This window comes from Cyprinus carpio, chromosome A7, assembly GCF_018340385.1.
Source record: "Cyprinus carpio isolate SPL01 chromosome A7, ASM1834038v1, whole genome shotgun sequence".
NCBI classification, from domain to species: domain Eukaryota; kingdom Metazoa; phylum Chordata; class Actinopteri; order Cypriniformes; family Cyprinidae; genus Cyprinus; species Cyprinus carpio.
The window spans coordinates 6,740,725-6,756,588 of NC_056578.1; the positions used below are offsets into that span (position 1 = coordinate 6,740,725).

The 15,864-nt window shown below is 38.5% G+C and overlaps 3 protein-coding genes and 1 non-coding gene across 4 annotated transcripts; 2 read left to right on the top strand and 2 right to left on the bottom strand.

The window, feature by feature from the left end:
- Positions 1-2,746: 2,746 nt before the first annotated feature.
- b4gat1 (beta-1,4-glucuronyltransferase 1) lies at positions 2,747-7,117 on the bottom strand. Its single transcript, XM_019072864.2, has 2 exons — positions 5,538-7,117; positions 2,747-5,449 (listed from the first exon to the last, which is right to left on the bottom strand). Exons 1-2 carry the CDS (start codon positions 6,639-6,641, stop codon positions 5,258-5,260), a joined length of 1,296 nt encoding a protein of 431 aa, XP_018928409.1. The 5' UTR covers positions 6,642-7,117; the 3' UTR covers positions 2,747-5,257.
- Positions 7,118-7,150: 33 nt separating this feature from the next.
- On the top strand, positions 7,151-7,232 carry trnas-gcu. Its single transcript has one exon. It is a non-coding gene; the product is annotated as a tRNA-Ser (tRNA).
- A 1,085-nt stretch (positions 7,233-8,317) lies between these two features.
- LOC109055674 (prefoldin subunit 2-like) lies at positions 8,318-10,528 on the bottom strand. The gene is made up of 4 exons (XM_019072873.2): positions 10,373-10,528; positions 9,574-9,662; positions 9,126-9,249; positions 8,318-9,052 (listed from the first exon to the last, which is right to left on the bottom strand). The coding sequence occupies exons 1-4, from the start codon at positions 10,442-10,444 to the stop codon at positions 8,864-8,866; spliced, it is 474 nt and encodes a 157-aa protein (XP_018928418.1). The 5' UTR covers positions 10,445-10,528; the 3' UTR covers positions 8,318-8,863.
- A 326-nt stretch (positions 10,529-10,854) lies between these two features.
- nit1 (nitrilase 1) lies at positions 10,855-15,568 on the top strand. Its single transcript, XM_042759431.1, has 6 exons — positions 10,855-11,388; positions 12,397-12,634; positions 12,704-12,806; positions 13,791-13,927; positions 14,026-14,151; positions 15,175-15,568. Exons 1-6 carry the CDS (start codon positions 11,312-11,314, stop codon positions 15,433-15,435), a joined length of 942 nt encoding a protein of 313 aa, XP_042615365.1. The 5' UTR covers positions 10,855-11,311; the 3' UTR covers positions 15,436-15,568.
- The last annotated feature ends 296 nt before the right edge of the window (positions 15,569-15,864 follow it).

A 15,864-nucleotide genomic window follows, 5' to 3' on the forward strand; every position in this document is an offset into this window, starting at 1 on the left:
GTGCAGTTTTATCACACAGCGCAATGCCACAGATGTCGCAATTTTTGAGGGGGCATGCCTGTGAGGTGGATGGATTATCTCAGCAAAGGAGAAGTACTCACTAACACAGATTTAGATAGATTTGTGAACAATATTTGAGAGAAATAGGCATTTTGTGTACATAGAAAAGGTCTTAGATCTGTGAGTTCAAATGGGGGCAAAAACAAAAGTGTTGCGTTTATAATTTTGTTCAGTGTAGATAGATAGATAGATATTGTTACATATATTTGATGATGGATGGATAGATAGATAGAGGTAATTTAATATTTATAATAATTTAAATTGTTACCTTCTTGTTTTTACTAGTCGTCTGCAAGTGACTAGTCCACTTGTAATCAATCAGAAATGATCAGCAGCTGGTTGCAACAATCCACTTAATTTAAGAGAACAGGTTTGCTGCAACTGATCACTGGGCTTTATTTTTGTAGTCAACACTGGCCTGCTCTGTAACTAGCAGCGACCGGCATCAGCCTCTCGCCCCAATCTGTGTTTACTGGAGTCAGTAACAAAATCTGCTCACACTCTCATGAGTTCCTTGCGTGAGATGAGAAACAAATCGGTCAACCGGACGGAGATGCTGGGCCCAAACCCCCTCACGAGGCCCAGCTGTCCGAGCCGCACGGGGAGCGCCTGCCCTTCTCTCCCGGCTCAGGGCAGCTAATCTCAGGCCTGCCTCCCTCCTGCTAGTGCTGCTGGTAATTGCTTGTGTCATAAAGCTCTGTGACCCAAATAAGCCTTGCTCCCCAAAGCTGCTGGGATAAGCCCCACTTTACCTCACCAAACCTGCTTAATAAAACGTCTTATCCACACCAACCCCTCACCCATCATGCCTTCTGCTTCCTCTGCCACATTTCTTTAGGCAAGAGAAGAGAGAGAACAAGAGGCTCAACACAGGAATGCACCAGCAGAGATGACAGACGGTATGCATTTCAGAGACAACATTTAAGTAACAGTCAGTTATTCTGTAAATGGCTTGGATTAAAGGAACGGTTCACCCAGAAATTAAAATTTGCTGAAAATGTTCTCACCCTCAGGCTTCTTTATTCAGATGTGGAGAAATGTAGCATTGCATAACTTGCTCAGCAATGGATCCTCTGCGGATGCGGTGAATGGGTGCCGTCAGAATGAGAGTCCAAACAACTGATAAAAACAACACAATAATCCACAAGTAATCCCACCATTCCAGCCCATCAGTTAATGTCTTGTGAAGTGAAAAACTACACGTTTGTAAAAATAATAATAATAAATAAATAAATAAATCATTAAAACATTTTATAGTCAAACTGTTGCTTCCAGGTAAAATATGGTTCTTCCCTGCATGATGCTTTTTCCAGTAATAAAATAATATAAAATAAAACTGTTTACATTATAATGGAAGTCTGTGGTGCAAGAATGATTGCAGCATTAACTTCCATTCCAAGTGCATTTATGTTAATGCACTTTATGGCTTGCCACAATACAGTTTAATCTGTGTTTAATATATATATATATATATATAGAGAGAGAGAGAGAGAGAGAGAGAGAGAGAGAAAAGCCTTGAATATCATCTGTATTCACATCATGTTGGAATCATTGTAATTTAGAGCTCTGTACTAGTAAGACACGTCACTGTTAAACTGTATAAACATAAGACATTTTTGTGACATCTTAAAATATCCAAAATGCCAACTTCTTAAAACATTAAACTGGATATATAGACCTATAGTTTTATTCTTATTAAAAGTCTTAATGCAGAATGATTTAAATTTTATATGAAATAAAACATGACAAAAACAACGGTGAACTCAGATTCATTTGGGCATCCTGAGTGTTACCATAGCAACTAAATATTCCTGAGCCAAACAGTGTGAACATTCCAAATAGAATTTCTTATTATGATAACCCCAACAACATGATATAAGCATGCCATCATGCTCTGCCAAGTTCCAAAAAAGAAATGTAAACTGTGACATCAAAGCTTTGAAAGAACGTTCTTTTAGCGTTACTGGAAGAACTCTGAGAGAACGTTCCCGGACAGCTGGTGTCAGTATTTCACTACAGTGCAATTCGTCTCTCCATCTACGTTAGTGTCTTTATAATAAGAACTGAATGATTAAGAACGGTGCCCAAATAATCTAGAATACTTTAGTAGGCTGTGGCTGTTCAATCGCGTTTAGCAACTGAGCTGAACTGAAATAAACGGTTTGTTTGCGCGCTCCTCGACACTCTTGCGTGTGAACGCGCCGATCCGCCAGACTCAGGTCTGATCTGATCAGAGGAGGTGAAGAGCAGCTAAACCTTGTGACACACAGACACTAATCCACTCGCCATAGTAATGCGCGTAGTTTCGGGTAAAACACATCTAACACCCCGCAGGACGCATGCAGTTCCACATGAAGCTCACACTTCGCGCCCTCTACTGGTTCACTTCTGCAACGACACTCGGACGTTTATCAGTATAGGCCTCAGAGACTAATAAACTCACATATGTCTATATGTTTTTAATTTTATTTCATTTTTTTTAACGTGAATGTGCACGACTTCCGGTGTCATTTGCTTCCAGTATTTATTTTTGTACAAAACAGCTTGTTATGCTGCTTGATAGGCTACTGCAAACAGTTACTTATAATATTTTATAAATATTTTCTCTGTTTACTGCACTTTGTTCTTCTTGTAATAGCAACACGTAAAAATAGAGAACGTCCGCGTTGCAAAATAAGGAAAGGGGTCAAAATGTAGTAAATTTTTATTAAAAACAAGCATGCAACTGAAAAAAAGCAACTTTTTTTGTTGTTGTCAATTTGCCTATTTTGTGGCTTTGATCGACAACAGCAGTTGCCAACTGTTTTTTGCTTTAGCACCCAGATTTTACATCAACAAAGTACCTACACGGTTTAATTTACTTCAGAAATAAACAAAAGTGTGCTTAAAATTAAACATTCATAAAATATATTACAATTTAAACCACACAAAGCACAAAATAACACATTGTCCAGATGGTAGTTCTGTCTCTCATGTGTTTTTGTTAATGGTCTGAGATAATGACTTCATTTTCATGTTCATCTAGTGAAATTATACAGTGCATCCAATCAAACTCTATAGTATTTTGGCTCAAATGCATCTGCCTAATTTCACTAGTTTCTGCCAAGTGACTAAATGCCACTGAGTTTGACTGGATGCACGGTCCTGACACCAACAAACAAAAAACAGGCTGTTGTCTTTTCTCCTCCTTTATAACAGTTGATATATCTATTTAATTATCTTAACTACACACAATTATATTGTTAATCACATTTTAGTTTCCCTTGCAGTCAATCACCCTACAACCAGCTGAGCACTGATCTTAAAATCAGCAGACCTCTATCAGTTATGTATTTTCAGAAAAGGGTAATGTGTAATAATTCATCTGCTACAGAATTTAGAGTGAAACACATATGTTGTAGATAGATACAAAACGAACAAGTCAATATTAATAATAACAAAAGACCTCATTCACCATTCAATAATGACTTAAACAGTGGTAGTTATATAATCATGTGCAATCAAATAATTACATGTTCACATTATGTCACAATTTTATAAAACACTTAAAATATTTCAGTTTCACAACAAGGTTTCTGGACTGACAGCGTTTTTCCAGTGTCACGACATTCATGCTTCCATTACCACACAACACTATCAGGGTAAACACGGTTAAATAACCAAAATACTCTTTTGACAAAAATTAATTAGCAAAATAATATTACTGGAAACTAATGTAAAAAAAAAAACCAACAACCTCCAATCAGAAAAATATATATATATTATAAAGTAAAAGAAAATTGGTTATTTTTTCCCAAAACAAAGGACAATATATAAACCCCATTCAGTGTTAAACACTACGCATCTTTTACAGCAGATGTAAATATCTGACATATGCAGTATTGCTAGTACTAAAACCTGTACGTTCCTGCATTAATCCAGTGTTGCTTAATTGTCATCTACCCCTAATCCACAGTATAATTAAAACACTAATATGATTTTCAGACACCACTCCCCGGTTGTGTAATATCATCAGGCTCTTTGAGCGTCTTTAAAGTCTTTATTAGCATAAAGGTGGCCTATCGGCCTTAATATGTTAATAGCTTTAAAACTAATCTCTGGGTCTTTACGAGACCTCGTCTCGTCAGTAACTCAAACACGTGTAGCGTTACAGTCCCTTCATGAGATACAGCTGCACCACATTCTTTCTCTTATAACCTATACTGTACTCATTGTACTTTAATACAAGCCATCAGTAACCAGCTACTGCTTAGAAGGCAAAACGTTTCTCAGATTAAGGCAAGACACTACAGGCTTCAACAGTGTTTTTCATGCACTGGTCAGTTTTCAGATTTTGGGTTGCTCGGCCTAGTGAAAAGAAAACTTTGCCAAATATGCTTTTGGATTTTATTGCAATTTATTTATTTGTGTCTGTAGATTTCAGTCGCAATGAATGCCTTTTTCTCTATACTTCAGCAGCACATTAATGGGTTTGTTCATATATCATTCACCTGGTTTTATACATTTTGATTCCTAAACACATTTTTTTAGTGATATAAAAAGAAAAATCGTCTGTAAAATCATTTGACTCTAACATGTCAACCAAATTAAACAATTTTGAATCTGCTCTTTACCCATTTCTGCTCAGGAAATGTATGCATATTTAATTACATAATGACTACTTTGAAAACATGTATTATGAAAAATAAATAAAAAATGCAATTCTTAACATAATCAATTAACTAGAAAAGTATGGTAATATAGTAGTTCATTTCACCCTGGGAGTCTTGCCTTCAATTTGGGGGAAAAAAGTGAAAAAATAAATTAAAATGCAGTGAAAACCTCAGAAAAGTGAGATGGAGAGTAGCATTTAAAAAAAAAAAAAACATCAAATAAATAAATAAGTTAACTTTGAAGACATTTATATCTTGCCCTCAAAACCCAAAGGAGTTACAAATGTACTGAAAACAAAACTTATAAATAAAAAAAGATTTTCTTTATTTAGTTTCTCTCATTAAAAGCATGAAGGATCTTCAGCTTACTGATCAAATAATGAGCGTTCAAGTACATCTCCTCTGACAGTACAGTTTTTCATGTTTTGAAATGAGTGGAGATTCCGGTTCTTCGTTTCAGGTTTTGTGCATCTATGATTCTCTCATAAAGTCTGGAAGATGTTGGTCAGGAGCAGATGTGATCTCTCTCATTACCATCTGTTTTCTCAGCAGCGGCACGGCGAGTTCGGATACTTGGCCTTCAGGCTCTCCTTGAAGCTGCGGAAGAGGATGCGGTTCTTGCGGTTCTCCTCGTCCTTTCTGCTGTGAAACTCTCCCTGGACCTTGAACCCTTTGTGCACCACAAACGCATTGCTCACCACAGAGAACCTGTAACCGGCGACGTGAAGCTCACAGGCCTGAAGACAAAAAAATGATTAAATAAATATTGGATGATTTTTTTATTATTTGGCTAATTTAGGTGTGTATATTCTTCCATCGACTCACCTGACTGATGCGGTTGAAGCCGTACTGCCTGAAGTTCTCATCATAGAGAGGAACGGTTCGAGCACCGATGTAGAAAGGCTCCCACGGATCGGCCCAGTTTATGGTGTACGCCACCTCCAGCGGCCCAGAGCTCTTTCTGGCCAGATTGACCCACTGTGAGTAGTTAGTGGGAGCTTGACAGCGAGGGCAGAGTTCATCGTAGAACGGCCGCACCTCGCCAACCTGATAGAGCTGCACCAGCTCCGACTTGGTCGCGGGCATCTTACGAGTGTGTCTGATCTCGAAGGCAGGAAGCACCAGGACCTCGTCCGCGGCCGGTTCGCGCCTCATCAGCATGGTCACGAACTGGTGGTGCAGATTGGCACTGGGTAGCATGTCGATATCGATAACCAGGATGTAGGCAGCGTCTGTGCCGCTGCGGGCCACGTTGCGGAGAAGGTTGTTGGGGTACGAGACGTTGCTGCCGATGGCGTAGTTCTTATACTTGTCTCGGTGGGATTCGAGCTTGGCGAAGACGCCGGAGCAGCCCTTCTCCTCCAGACCAGTGAAATGCTCTCGATCCTGGTCTGGAAAACTGGCCATTTCCCCTGAGTGGCAAACCAGATGGAAGTCCACCAGCGCTTGAACCTGTGGGCAGAAAATGCTGAGGGCGTAAACGAACGCCGTGGCGAACTTGACATCTTGGCCGTTGGCGAATATCGCGACAGATAGAGGATTCTGCCAGCGCTCCAACAAAGAGCTCAAATGGTGAAGGTTGTTGATGGTCGTATGCGTGGCCAGAGCCAGGTGGTGTGACCTGGGATCTGCGCCTGGCTTCTGATTGGTCGAGAAGTCGCTTTTGATTAGGTTTTTGTACACGCGGTACTGTCCGCTCCCATCGAAGATCCCACCTGTGGATAAAGAGTACCTGAGATGTTCCCGCCTGGGGTTCTTCTCTACTTGATTTGCTGTCTTTTTGGAGCCGAAGAGCTCAGAATACTTGTAGCGCTGCTGTTTGCCGTGCAATTTTGAGAGGAAAGACAGATATAAAAGCTGCAACAGTGCAACAAGGAGAAGGGCGCTGAGCACCACCTTAAACACGGAGCATTTTTTAGAGAAATGCATTACAATTACTGGTAGCTTTTGTTTAGTGTCAATTAAACGTTCTGAAAGAGCGCTCACACAGATCAGCTAGGGTTAGCAGGCTGTCTAGCTATGCAGCCCTCGTGCATGCAGCAGACATTGCATTGATTTGCACTGCAGCGAGATGTAGTGCAGGTCAGTTTAAACGGGAATCGACTTGCATGTTTGGATGCATGCGTTTAAAAGACGCCTGTGAACAAGCAGAGGGAGAAAAGCGTTCGCGTACACAGCATGCACTGCGCATGGCGGCGCATATCTCTGTTTACCGTTCCGGTTAACGTTACCGTAAACTCCCTAGAACGGGCTCGGCTCACCGCTCGTGTTCTGGCGTGTGTGTGTGTGACTGTTTCGACTCCATCCACACTTCCCCTCAGTAAAAGAAAGAACAACTATCAGCAAATCTTCTCGACACACGAAAACTTGTGTAGTATTACCTATAGGTGATACCTATATCGAGTCAAAAAGATCAAGTATAAAACGCAGTCGCACCAGACGAGGTGGCCGAGTGGTTAAGGCGATGGACTGCTAATCCATTGTGCTCTGCACGCGTGGGTTCGAATCCCATCCTCGTCGGAAATCGTTTTTGACTTAAGCTAAAAAGCTTGGTTAAAAAGAGAAATAATAATATTTTTAAACATGATAGTATAATATACAATGACCGTTATATACGGTATTTGTATTTTTCAGGCTTTGGAGCCCCCTACAGTTAAGCGTGTGGAATTAATTGTCGTAAATATGGGCTGTACGCGTGCATTTGTTGCTGCCGTAAAGCGATCCGTCTTTTTCGAGGAATTTCGTACCCGCTCACCAAAGTAATGTACTTTTAAATGCTTAATTTAGTGACAACTAGTGGCACAAATGTAAGTAATAATAAAAAAAATAAAATTTAACACAAATTAAAAAAAATATATATACATGCATACATACAAATCGACATCAATTCTGAAACACATTAGTCCTTACCTTATTTATTCTGCCTTTTCGTTCCTCAGTGCTTCAAGATACTGATAAATAAACTGTTAAACCTCAAACTTGAAGATTATGAATGTTTCATTGATCTCAAATAATGTGGCAAATTCGCTTAAGCAACTTAATCCGCGTCTGGAAGTCATTCGTCCTCAGATTGTGTCGGTTCCTATTAAAAAACTGCATTTCACCTGTGAAAAACACCCAAAACTTACGGATTCCCAATTTTTTTCTTAGCCAAACAAACCAAAAATATTTTATTTTACCAGCCCTGTGAGACTTTTTAACTCATAATTTTTTAAGGTAATAGGGCTGCATGGCATGGACAAATTCTATTAAGATTATTTGAACTGCTACATAAACATTTCTTCTCATGATTAAGAAACATTATAGTCTTTGCATCGACTTTAAAGTTTTCAGTCCACATTACAGTTGTTTTTACAAACAGCCAATTTGAATAATCACAAAATATTATTATTATTAGCTCTATAAAAATAAATATATTAATATTGTTATAATAAAACAGCTTTTTAATGTATAATTAATATTATACTTGTCATTATCAAATGAATATTTGGTAATTATAATAATTTTATTTAACACAGTTAACAGCAACACGCACACCTTTATATTTTTGCTCCAACAAGTGTGTGATTTTAGTGACGAACAAAACACGCAACACCGTCAGCAGATCTTGCTCAATTTTGTGTTTTTAATTCAATAACCAAAACAACCACGAAAACAAAAAACACATAAAAAGGCTTCGTCCAAAGGTGTACAGTCGTGACATAAAGAACGATGGAGTTCACCGTACGAGACGTCCTGCCAAATATTACTAAATATTACATCTCCCCAAAGCAGAAGAAGTGAAAATCAAGCCTCAAAAACTATTTGACATGATGAGTTTATGAAGTCCATTTAGACATGAAACATGTTTACTGCCTATTTATTTGTAACAAACTGGAGTGAAAAGCAAACAATGGAAAGCAGTTTAGTTGAAATCACACTGAGTTTATTTTGCTAAAGCGAACGGCTGGAAATGTTCGGATGGGAAAGGTGGTGTTGTGAGTTGTGTTTCAAGGTTATGAATGTACAAAAACCGTGCATGGAAACCGAGACTTTCACTCTCTTTCGTGTTTTACGACTGCCTTCTGTAAGATTTAATAGAAACATGCCAACTCAGTCTCTCCGCAAATACTAAAGCACCACGATTTCTAACCAGCGTTTAGAGAAATCCACTAGGAGACGAGCACTCCGGCGCCGCCTTTAGAGCCTCCTCCTTCGCTCTCTTTGGCCTGACTGGCGTCCGCTTTGCCCTGCTTGTCGTCCTCTCCGACTAGTCGGATGTTGTAGCGCTCGCGGTACTCCGTCAGCTCCCGCCCTTTCGCCTGCATCTGTGAGTTCAGCGACTCCACGATCTTTGTAATCTGATCGGAAAGAGAGAAGTGTAAATAACGCATTGTTTATGACGAGCACACGTCTGTGAATCCAGAGTCACACCTGTTCTTTATTGTTTTCCAGCGCAGGCATAACTTCTCTGACGGTCCTCTCCACCAGCACACCGCCAACTAAACGAAAGCACTTCCGCGACGGATCGACTTCCTTTAGCGTGTCAATGACGAGGCTGTGAGGAGGAAGTGATGAGCGTCAGTGTGTTTACGCTGCCTTTTGAACACAACGGCGTGAATGTTTCTTCATCAGAACAGATTTGGAGAAATGTAGCATTGCATCACTTGTTCACCAGTGGATCCTCTGCAGTGAATGGGTGCCGTCAGAATAAGAGTCTAAACAGCTGATAAAAACATCACAATAATCCACACCACTCCAGCCCATCACTTAATGTCTGATGGAGCGGAGTGTTTATCAGCTGTTTGGACTCTCATTCTGACGGCACCCATCCACTGCGGGACGGGAAGGTTTCACAGTACATGACTCTTATTAAACGCACCTGTGTTCGTTGATCTCCATCTCCAGCTCGGCAGCCTTTGAGGCCATACCGCGCTGCTCCTGTCGCATCCTCTGGAACGTAGCCACCACCTGATTCAAACACGAGCACACAAATGAATAACGGATGCATATTAATACACTAGTAAATTCTAAAATAATAACAGTAAGAAAGATGATTAGGTTCAAGTATACAGGTGCATTTAGAAAAAGATTTCTGTCCCCCTGATGACTTGGGGGAAAAAGGCTTGCTTAAATTATTTTTATAGGGTAATTATAATAATTATATATTTAATATAACAACACAATATTAATATTACATATATATATATATAAATTATAAAAATGTGGGTGTGTAAAGATATACAACCCTGTATTGTAAATGTAAGTTCATCACCAAATACTATATATATATATAAAACTGTCACTCTTGATAGTTTCTTCTGTCTCGTGAGTGTTGAATGACAGAAATAGCGACAGGCGTGCAGACGCCGCACTTTCCTTATGGAGGCAGGAACTAGTTTCTAATGGGTGGAGACCTAGATTTATAAAATCACTGTGTTTTATCTCTCATGCAGCAGATGTCTGAGGTTTGCGTTGTTGCGCGACAGCTATAAACCGGCACAGTCACAACACACCCAGTGTACACGCTTCACAACGCAACCCGAACACATCCGTTGTGCTGCACCGAGGGGCGTCGGACGCTCGCGGCTTTGTTGTTTATAGCAGGCGCGCTCTGGTTCTGTCGCGCCGCGTAGATGAAGTGTTCGTGAGTTATTGTAATGAACCCGATGCGCTGTTACCTGCTCGGCGGACGGCGTGGGCTGCTTTCCGCCGCTTTTACCGCTCGTGTTGTTGCTGCTGTTCGCCGCCATGATGAACTGCACCGCACCGCACGAGTCAGGACCCAACAACGGTCACGTGAGGGACTGACCGCGAACATTCCTGACTGAAATTACTGCTCGCTAAGAATTAAAACGAAAGGCGCTGTACTCGTTTTTTAAACCACACATAAAATACTATATATAATACTAAATAATATATATATATATATATTCAAAAAGTGTAGTTGTTGTTCCACAAGAGGCGCTTGGCTGCTCGGAAAGCCTATATAGCTTTCAAATCTGAGGACGTTTCAGTCTTACTGACGACATTTATAAGAAACGATTAAAATCTTTGAAATTGTATGATTGTATAAATAGATGGAAATTTAGTTTTGCAGTAAATAGATAAATAAACGCTTATCTTTTTCAGCGATCACAACGACTTTCCTGTGATTGGTCCTTCCTGCTCTGCGCTGAGAAAAGTAACGCTTAACACGTGATGGCGCGGTCTCGGTGCTGTTTCTGCGATTGTGATCATTTAGACCTGAATAATGCTGCTGGTAAATATATTACAATACCGATACTGGTGATAAACAATTGAAAGAAAATGCAAGGTACGTAAATATAAGAATTATTACTTCGACCCAAAGTATTATCCAATAAGAAGCCGCGTTCTGACATCTAAGCCCCGCCCACACGGAAGTATTGGGATTGCACGCGTATTTAGCCAAAAATAAACTGTAATTTAGCACAAAACGGCTGGGTTGTTCTTTAACTCACATTCGTGTTCGTGAGAGTAGAGCAGGTTTCGTCGTGTGTTTTTAATGCGCACGCTGTAAGGTTAGTTATTGCCGTGGCAGCGGCTGAAATGGGCTCAAAGTTCAATCCGAGCGAGTAGTTGAGTTCTGCAGGCTGTCGATGCGTCTGTGTGCTGCACTGAGACAGCGAGGGCCTTCAGCTGCTGTGGTTCTGTCGGCGCTGCGAGGACAGATCAGGCAAGAGTTTCTGCTGCTTGTTTTGTTTGTTTGTGCAACACTTCTCATGCTCTTGCATGTAAATATCAGATCCTCTTGTGTTTTAGATGCGCACGAGGCTCTGATGACAGCAGATGTGTTACTGATTATATGCTTTTATTTCATTTGTTGTATTTGCAATATAAATGGACAGCCAGGACTAGTCTTGTGACTTTCTGTGCAGTTTTCATTAGTGTCCACATGAAGGCGCAACAGTTGCACTGAGTCTAACCGTGGTTGATATAGAAATAATGCATTTATTACTCGTTTAAGGGTCTCACTTGTGATCCTCGGCAGTCAAAACATGTATATACGTACTAAATTTAATTTAATTTATTAATTTATATAATACTTATTCTTTAATTTAAGGAGGTTTCGTGGAACAATAAATTATGCACCATTTATTTCTATATTTTTTTATGGATGAAAATAAATATATTATCAAAAGTATTGGTGCAAAAAGGAATGCATTAAACTTTAACAATTTAATTAATCTTTTAAATTGCAATCTGATCAAGTCCAGTCCTTTTACTTTTTGGCAAACAAAGTGCTGAGAAATTGTGAAATTCTTGAAAAAATAATTTTTCAAGTGTTTAAATAGTTTTGATAAACAAATAATGTTTAATAAATATTATTACGCTGAGATGTACTTTCTACTCTACAATAGTAATATATTTTTCTGTCATAATTTGTTCAAGTTAAACCAAGCTTTTATTTTGGCGGGTTGCAGTAAAGACCTTTGAGTTTCTGTTTGTTTTAATAAATTATATTAATATTATTATTATTATTACTTTGAGATGTAGATTCTGTTGCGCTGTTGTAATTAAACTGGTAAAACAAACTTTTATTTTGGCGGGTTGTAGTGAAGAGCTTTGAGTTTCTGTGTGTATCTGAGGATAGTTTTCTCGAATGAAATGCAGCTGACAGCTGTCAGATCTCCTCTGGAGATGCTCGTAGAAACATAGGCACGTTCTTCATTTGTTTTGTCAGGATGTCGTCATCGTCATCACTTCCTGTGGCGGCTGTTTGTCAGATGACCGCCACCCCTGACAAAGAGGCCAACTTCAGCACTTGCACGCGATTGGTGGAGCAGGCCAGAGAGGGCGGGGCCTGTATGGTGTTCCTGCCGGAGGGCTTCGATTACATCGGCTCGAACCGCGAGGAAACGCTGCAGCTGTCAGAGAGTCTGGACGGTGACATCATCAGCCGTTACTCACACCTGGCCAGGTACGATACAAGCACCAACACAGCGACTGACCACCGCTGAGGCTGAGGAGCTGTTTGTGTGTGTGTTTAAAAGCTGGACGTGTGGCTGTCTCTGGGGGGGTTTCATGAGAGAGGACACGACTGGAAAACAGACCGGCGCATTTATAACAGCCATATCATCCTGAACGGACAAGGTACATAATCTTACGTGTGCATCACAGTTTTGTCATTTTCTGTTGGCTAATGAGGTGATTTATTACTGTAATGCATATATTTTTAATATTTAATTACTAAATCAGATTCCTATTTATTTAATAATTTACATATATGAAATATTTACAGTATTTAATATTTATAAAACAACTCTAATATAATGTTTTTTTAATAATTTTGTATGAAATGTACAGTATCTGTCTGGAAATACAATGATTTTTTTTTTTAAATAATCAAAATCAGTATAAATTAAAAGCAGAAAATGCTACAATGATATTTAAATTTAAACTAATTTAAATTATACTTTATATTTACTGCATTACGGTAATGATTAATTGTTTGTTTATTTATTTCCATTCATATTTTAAAATAAAATACAGTAATTGTAATTTAAGCTTTTACGTGTACTTTATTGTTGGGAAAATGTTGTCAGATGGAAAAATGTTTTTTAAAAAAATTGTCCTCACATAGGCCTTTCATTTTCATAGTTCTCAGATGATTAAAGGTGATTAATTACTATGATATTATTATATAAATATTTTAAAAATACCGTAATACATTGAATTTTAAATAAATAAAACCAGTACATATTAAAGGCTGAACATACTGTCATGTTTAAATATAGAAAATACTCATATTTGATTTTTATTGTATTTAATTTGGATATTTATGATATTTCAATAAGTTAAATAATATTTTATAATTTTTATTTATTTATTATTTTTTATCAGTATCAATAGCTGTTTTCATAGCAAGATCAATGTTTTTACAAGAAAATTATATTATTATTAAAAGAAAATGCCTCAAAATTGTCATGAAAAAAGTCACAATGCAAAAAAAAAAACAACAAAAAAAGAATGATCCTAATATATCCTGTGTTTTCTTCATGTTAAATAGAATTTAGTATGAGATGGTTTTCTGCCGCATTCAGCAGAAGCGGGTTGTGTGTGTGTGTGTGTGTTCAGGTGAGCTGGTGTCTGTGTACAGGAAGGCTCATTTGTTTGATGTGGAGTTGACGAGTAAAGGAGTGTCTCTGAAAGAAAGTGCTTTCACCGTCCCCGGGCCTCGACTGGTGGCTCCCGTCCAGACGCCCATCGGAAAGGTGCTTCAGCCCAAAACAAGAACACAAGCAGCCGCAGGACTCTCAGTCTTGATATTAGGGTGCACTGTAATGCTGTCATGGTGTTGTGTTCGTTGTAGGTCGGTCTTGGCGTCTGCTACGATCTGCGTTTTCCTGAGCTTTCATCAGCGCTGCGGAGACACGGAGCAGAGATCCTCACTTACCCCTCAGCCTTCACTGTGGCCACAGGAACGGCACACTGGGAGGTGAAAACATGTCATTAAAACAAAATGTTGATTTGCAAAAACAAGGCCTATTATTGCCTAATTTGATGATACTAAGTAAAAAAAAAAAAAAAAAAAAAAAATATATATATATATATATAGATATATATAGATATAGATATAGATATATAGATATAAAAAACTTCCATCACGTACATTTTTTTCAGGTGCACGGACAGTTTTTCAAGTACATTCAGTTGTCAGGAACATATCAAAATGCAAAAAAAAAAAAAAACAATAAATATAGTCTTAATTGAGCCCCCCCCCCCCCATAATTCTCAGGTGATCATTAAAAATGCAATGTTTATTTATTTATTTATTTTTATTGAAATCGGCACAAATTAAATCAAGACAGGAAAAAATACAGAAAATACTCCCATGATGATATTTAAATAATAATTCATTAATACTTTTTATGGATTACATTAATGAGTATGCATTTATTTATTTGTTTATTAATGGCTTTTTGCATGGCATGATTATTATAAATTATTTTAAAACAAAATACAGTAATTTGGGTGTTTATTTTTAATTGTCATGAAAATTTTGTCACAATGCCACCAAAAAACAAAAACCAAAACACTGATTGCTCCTAACTGAGTCTTCTTTTTCTTTGTTAAATATAGTTTTCTATGAAAATGTCTGAAATGGTATGAAATCTGAACAAAGAATGAAGATTATTTTATCAGCTTTGATGGAACGAAAGCAGTCAGATGTCAAAAGATTTGGTTTTAATGACACTTGAAATCAGAACTAGACATAAAATAATGTCATTCTTGTGAAAATCAGCTGAGAATGGAACAGATAGTTGTAATCTGGCTCAGAAATCACGTTTTTCTGGTGTTTAACGGATAATGCAAGACTTCTTTCACCTTACAAATGGTTGTCGAAAGCAAAAATGCTACGAAATGTGACCTGCGTGAGTAAAACATTGACTATCGTTGATGTCGGCTCGCAGAATGAGTGTGAAACGGATGGTCTACTCTAGCCCTGTTCTCCTGACAGGTCCTCCTGCGCGCGCGCGCCATCGAGACGCAGTGCTTCGTTCTGGCGGCGGCGCAGGTCGGAGCTCATCACGCGAAGCGGACGTCGTACGGACACGCGCTGGCCGTGGACCCGTGGGGGGAGGTGACCGGGGACTGTGGCGGTTCAGACGAGGGTTTAACACTGGTGCAGATTGACCTGCAGAGACTACGGGACGTCCGGAGGGACATGCCAGTGCAGCAGCACCGCAGAGACCAGGACTTCTACTGCAGCCTGGACTGATCGATTATAACACATTTTTAAATAAAACGTATCGCGTATGTTATAAATAATCTGCAATGATGAATTACTGTGTATTTAATTAATAACTCTGAATAACTCTCTTATTCTTATTAAATTTGAAGTTGGATCAGAAGTGGCTTGACTGTGACTTTTGCTTTATAATATTCAGTTCTTTTATATAATAATTTTGTGCAACTTTTATAGTATGTATTATTATTTTTTTACATTTATTACAATTTATAATAATAATAATTATTATTATTATTATTATTATTATTAAAACCCCTCCTTATTGCTCCATTGTTTAAATTTTGTTTAGTCATTTTTATGTAATTAATTATTAGTGCTGTCAAACGATTAATCGCATTCAAAATAAAAGTTTGTTTACATTATACATATGTATATATAATACACACACAGTATATATTT

Excerpts from the sequence above, each read along its gene's own strand:
- b4gat1 (XM_019072864.2), bottom strand. The coding sequence starts at position 6,641 with ATGCATTTCTCTAAAAAATGCTCCGTGTTTAAGGTGGTGCTCAGCGCC. Across the intron at positions 5,450-5,537 it reads GCTTCAACCGCATCAGTCAG|GCCTGTGAGCTTCACGTCGC; the intron begins GTGAGTCGATGG and ends TTTTGTCTTCAG.
- LOC109055674 (XM_019072873.2), bottom strand. The coding sequence starts at position 10,444 with ATGGCGGCGAACAGCAGCAACAACACGAGCGGTAAAAGCGGCGGAAAG. Across the intron at positions 9,663-10,372 it reads CCACGCCGTCCGCCGAGCAG|GTGGTGGCTACGTTCCAGAG; the intron begins GTAACAGCGCAT and ends TGTTTGAATCAG. Across the intron at positions 9,053-9,125 it reads TGGAAAACAATAAAGAACAG|ATTACAAAGATCGTGGAGTC; the intron begins GTGTGACTCTGG and ends CTTTCCGATCAG.
- nit1 (XM_042759431.1), top strand. The coding sequence starts at position 11,312 with ATGCGTCTGTGTGCTGCACTGAGACAGCGAGGGCCTTCAGCTGCTGTG. Across the intron at positions 12,635-12,703 it reads GTTACTCACACCTGGCCAGG|AAGCTGGACGTGTGGCTGTC; the intron begins TACGATACAAGC and ends GTGTGTGTTTAA. Across the intron at positions 12,807-13,790 it reads TATCATCCTGAACGGACAAG|GTGAGCTGGTGTCTGTGTAC; the intron begins GTACATAATCTT and ends GTGTGTGTTCAG.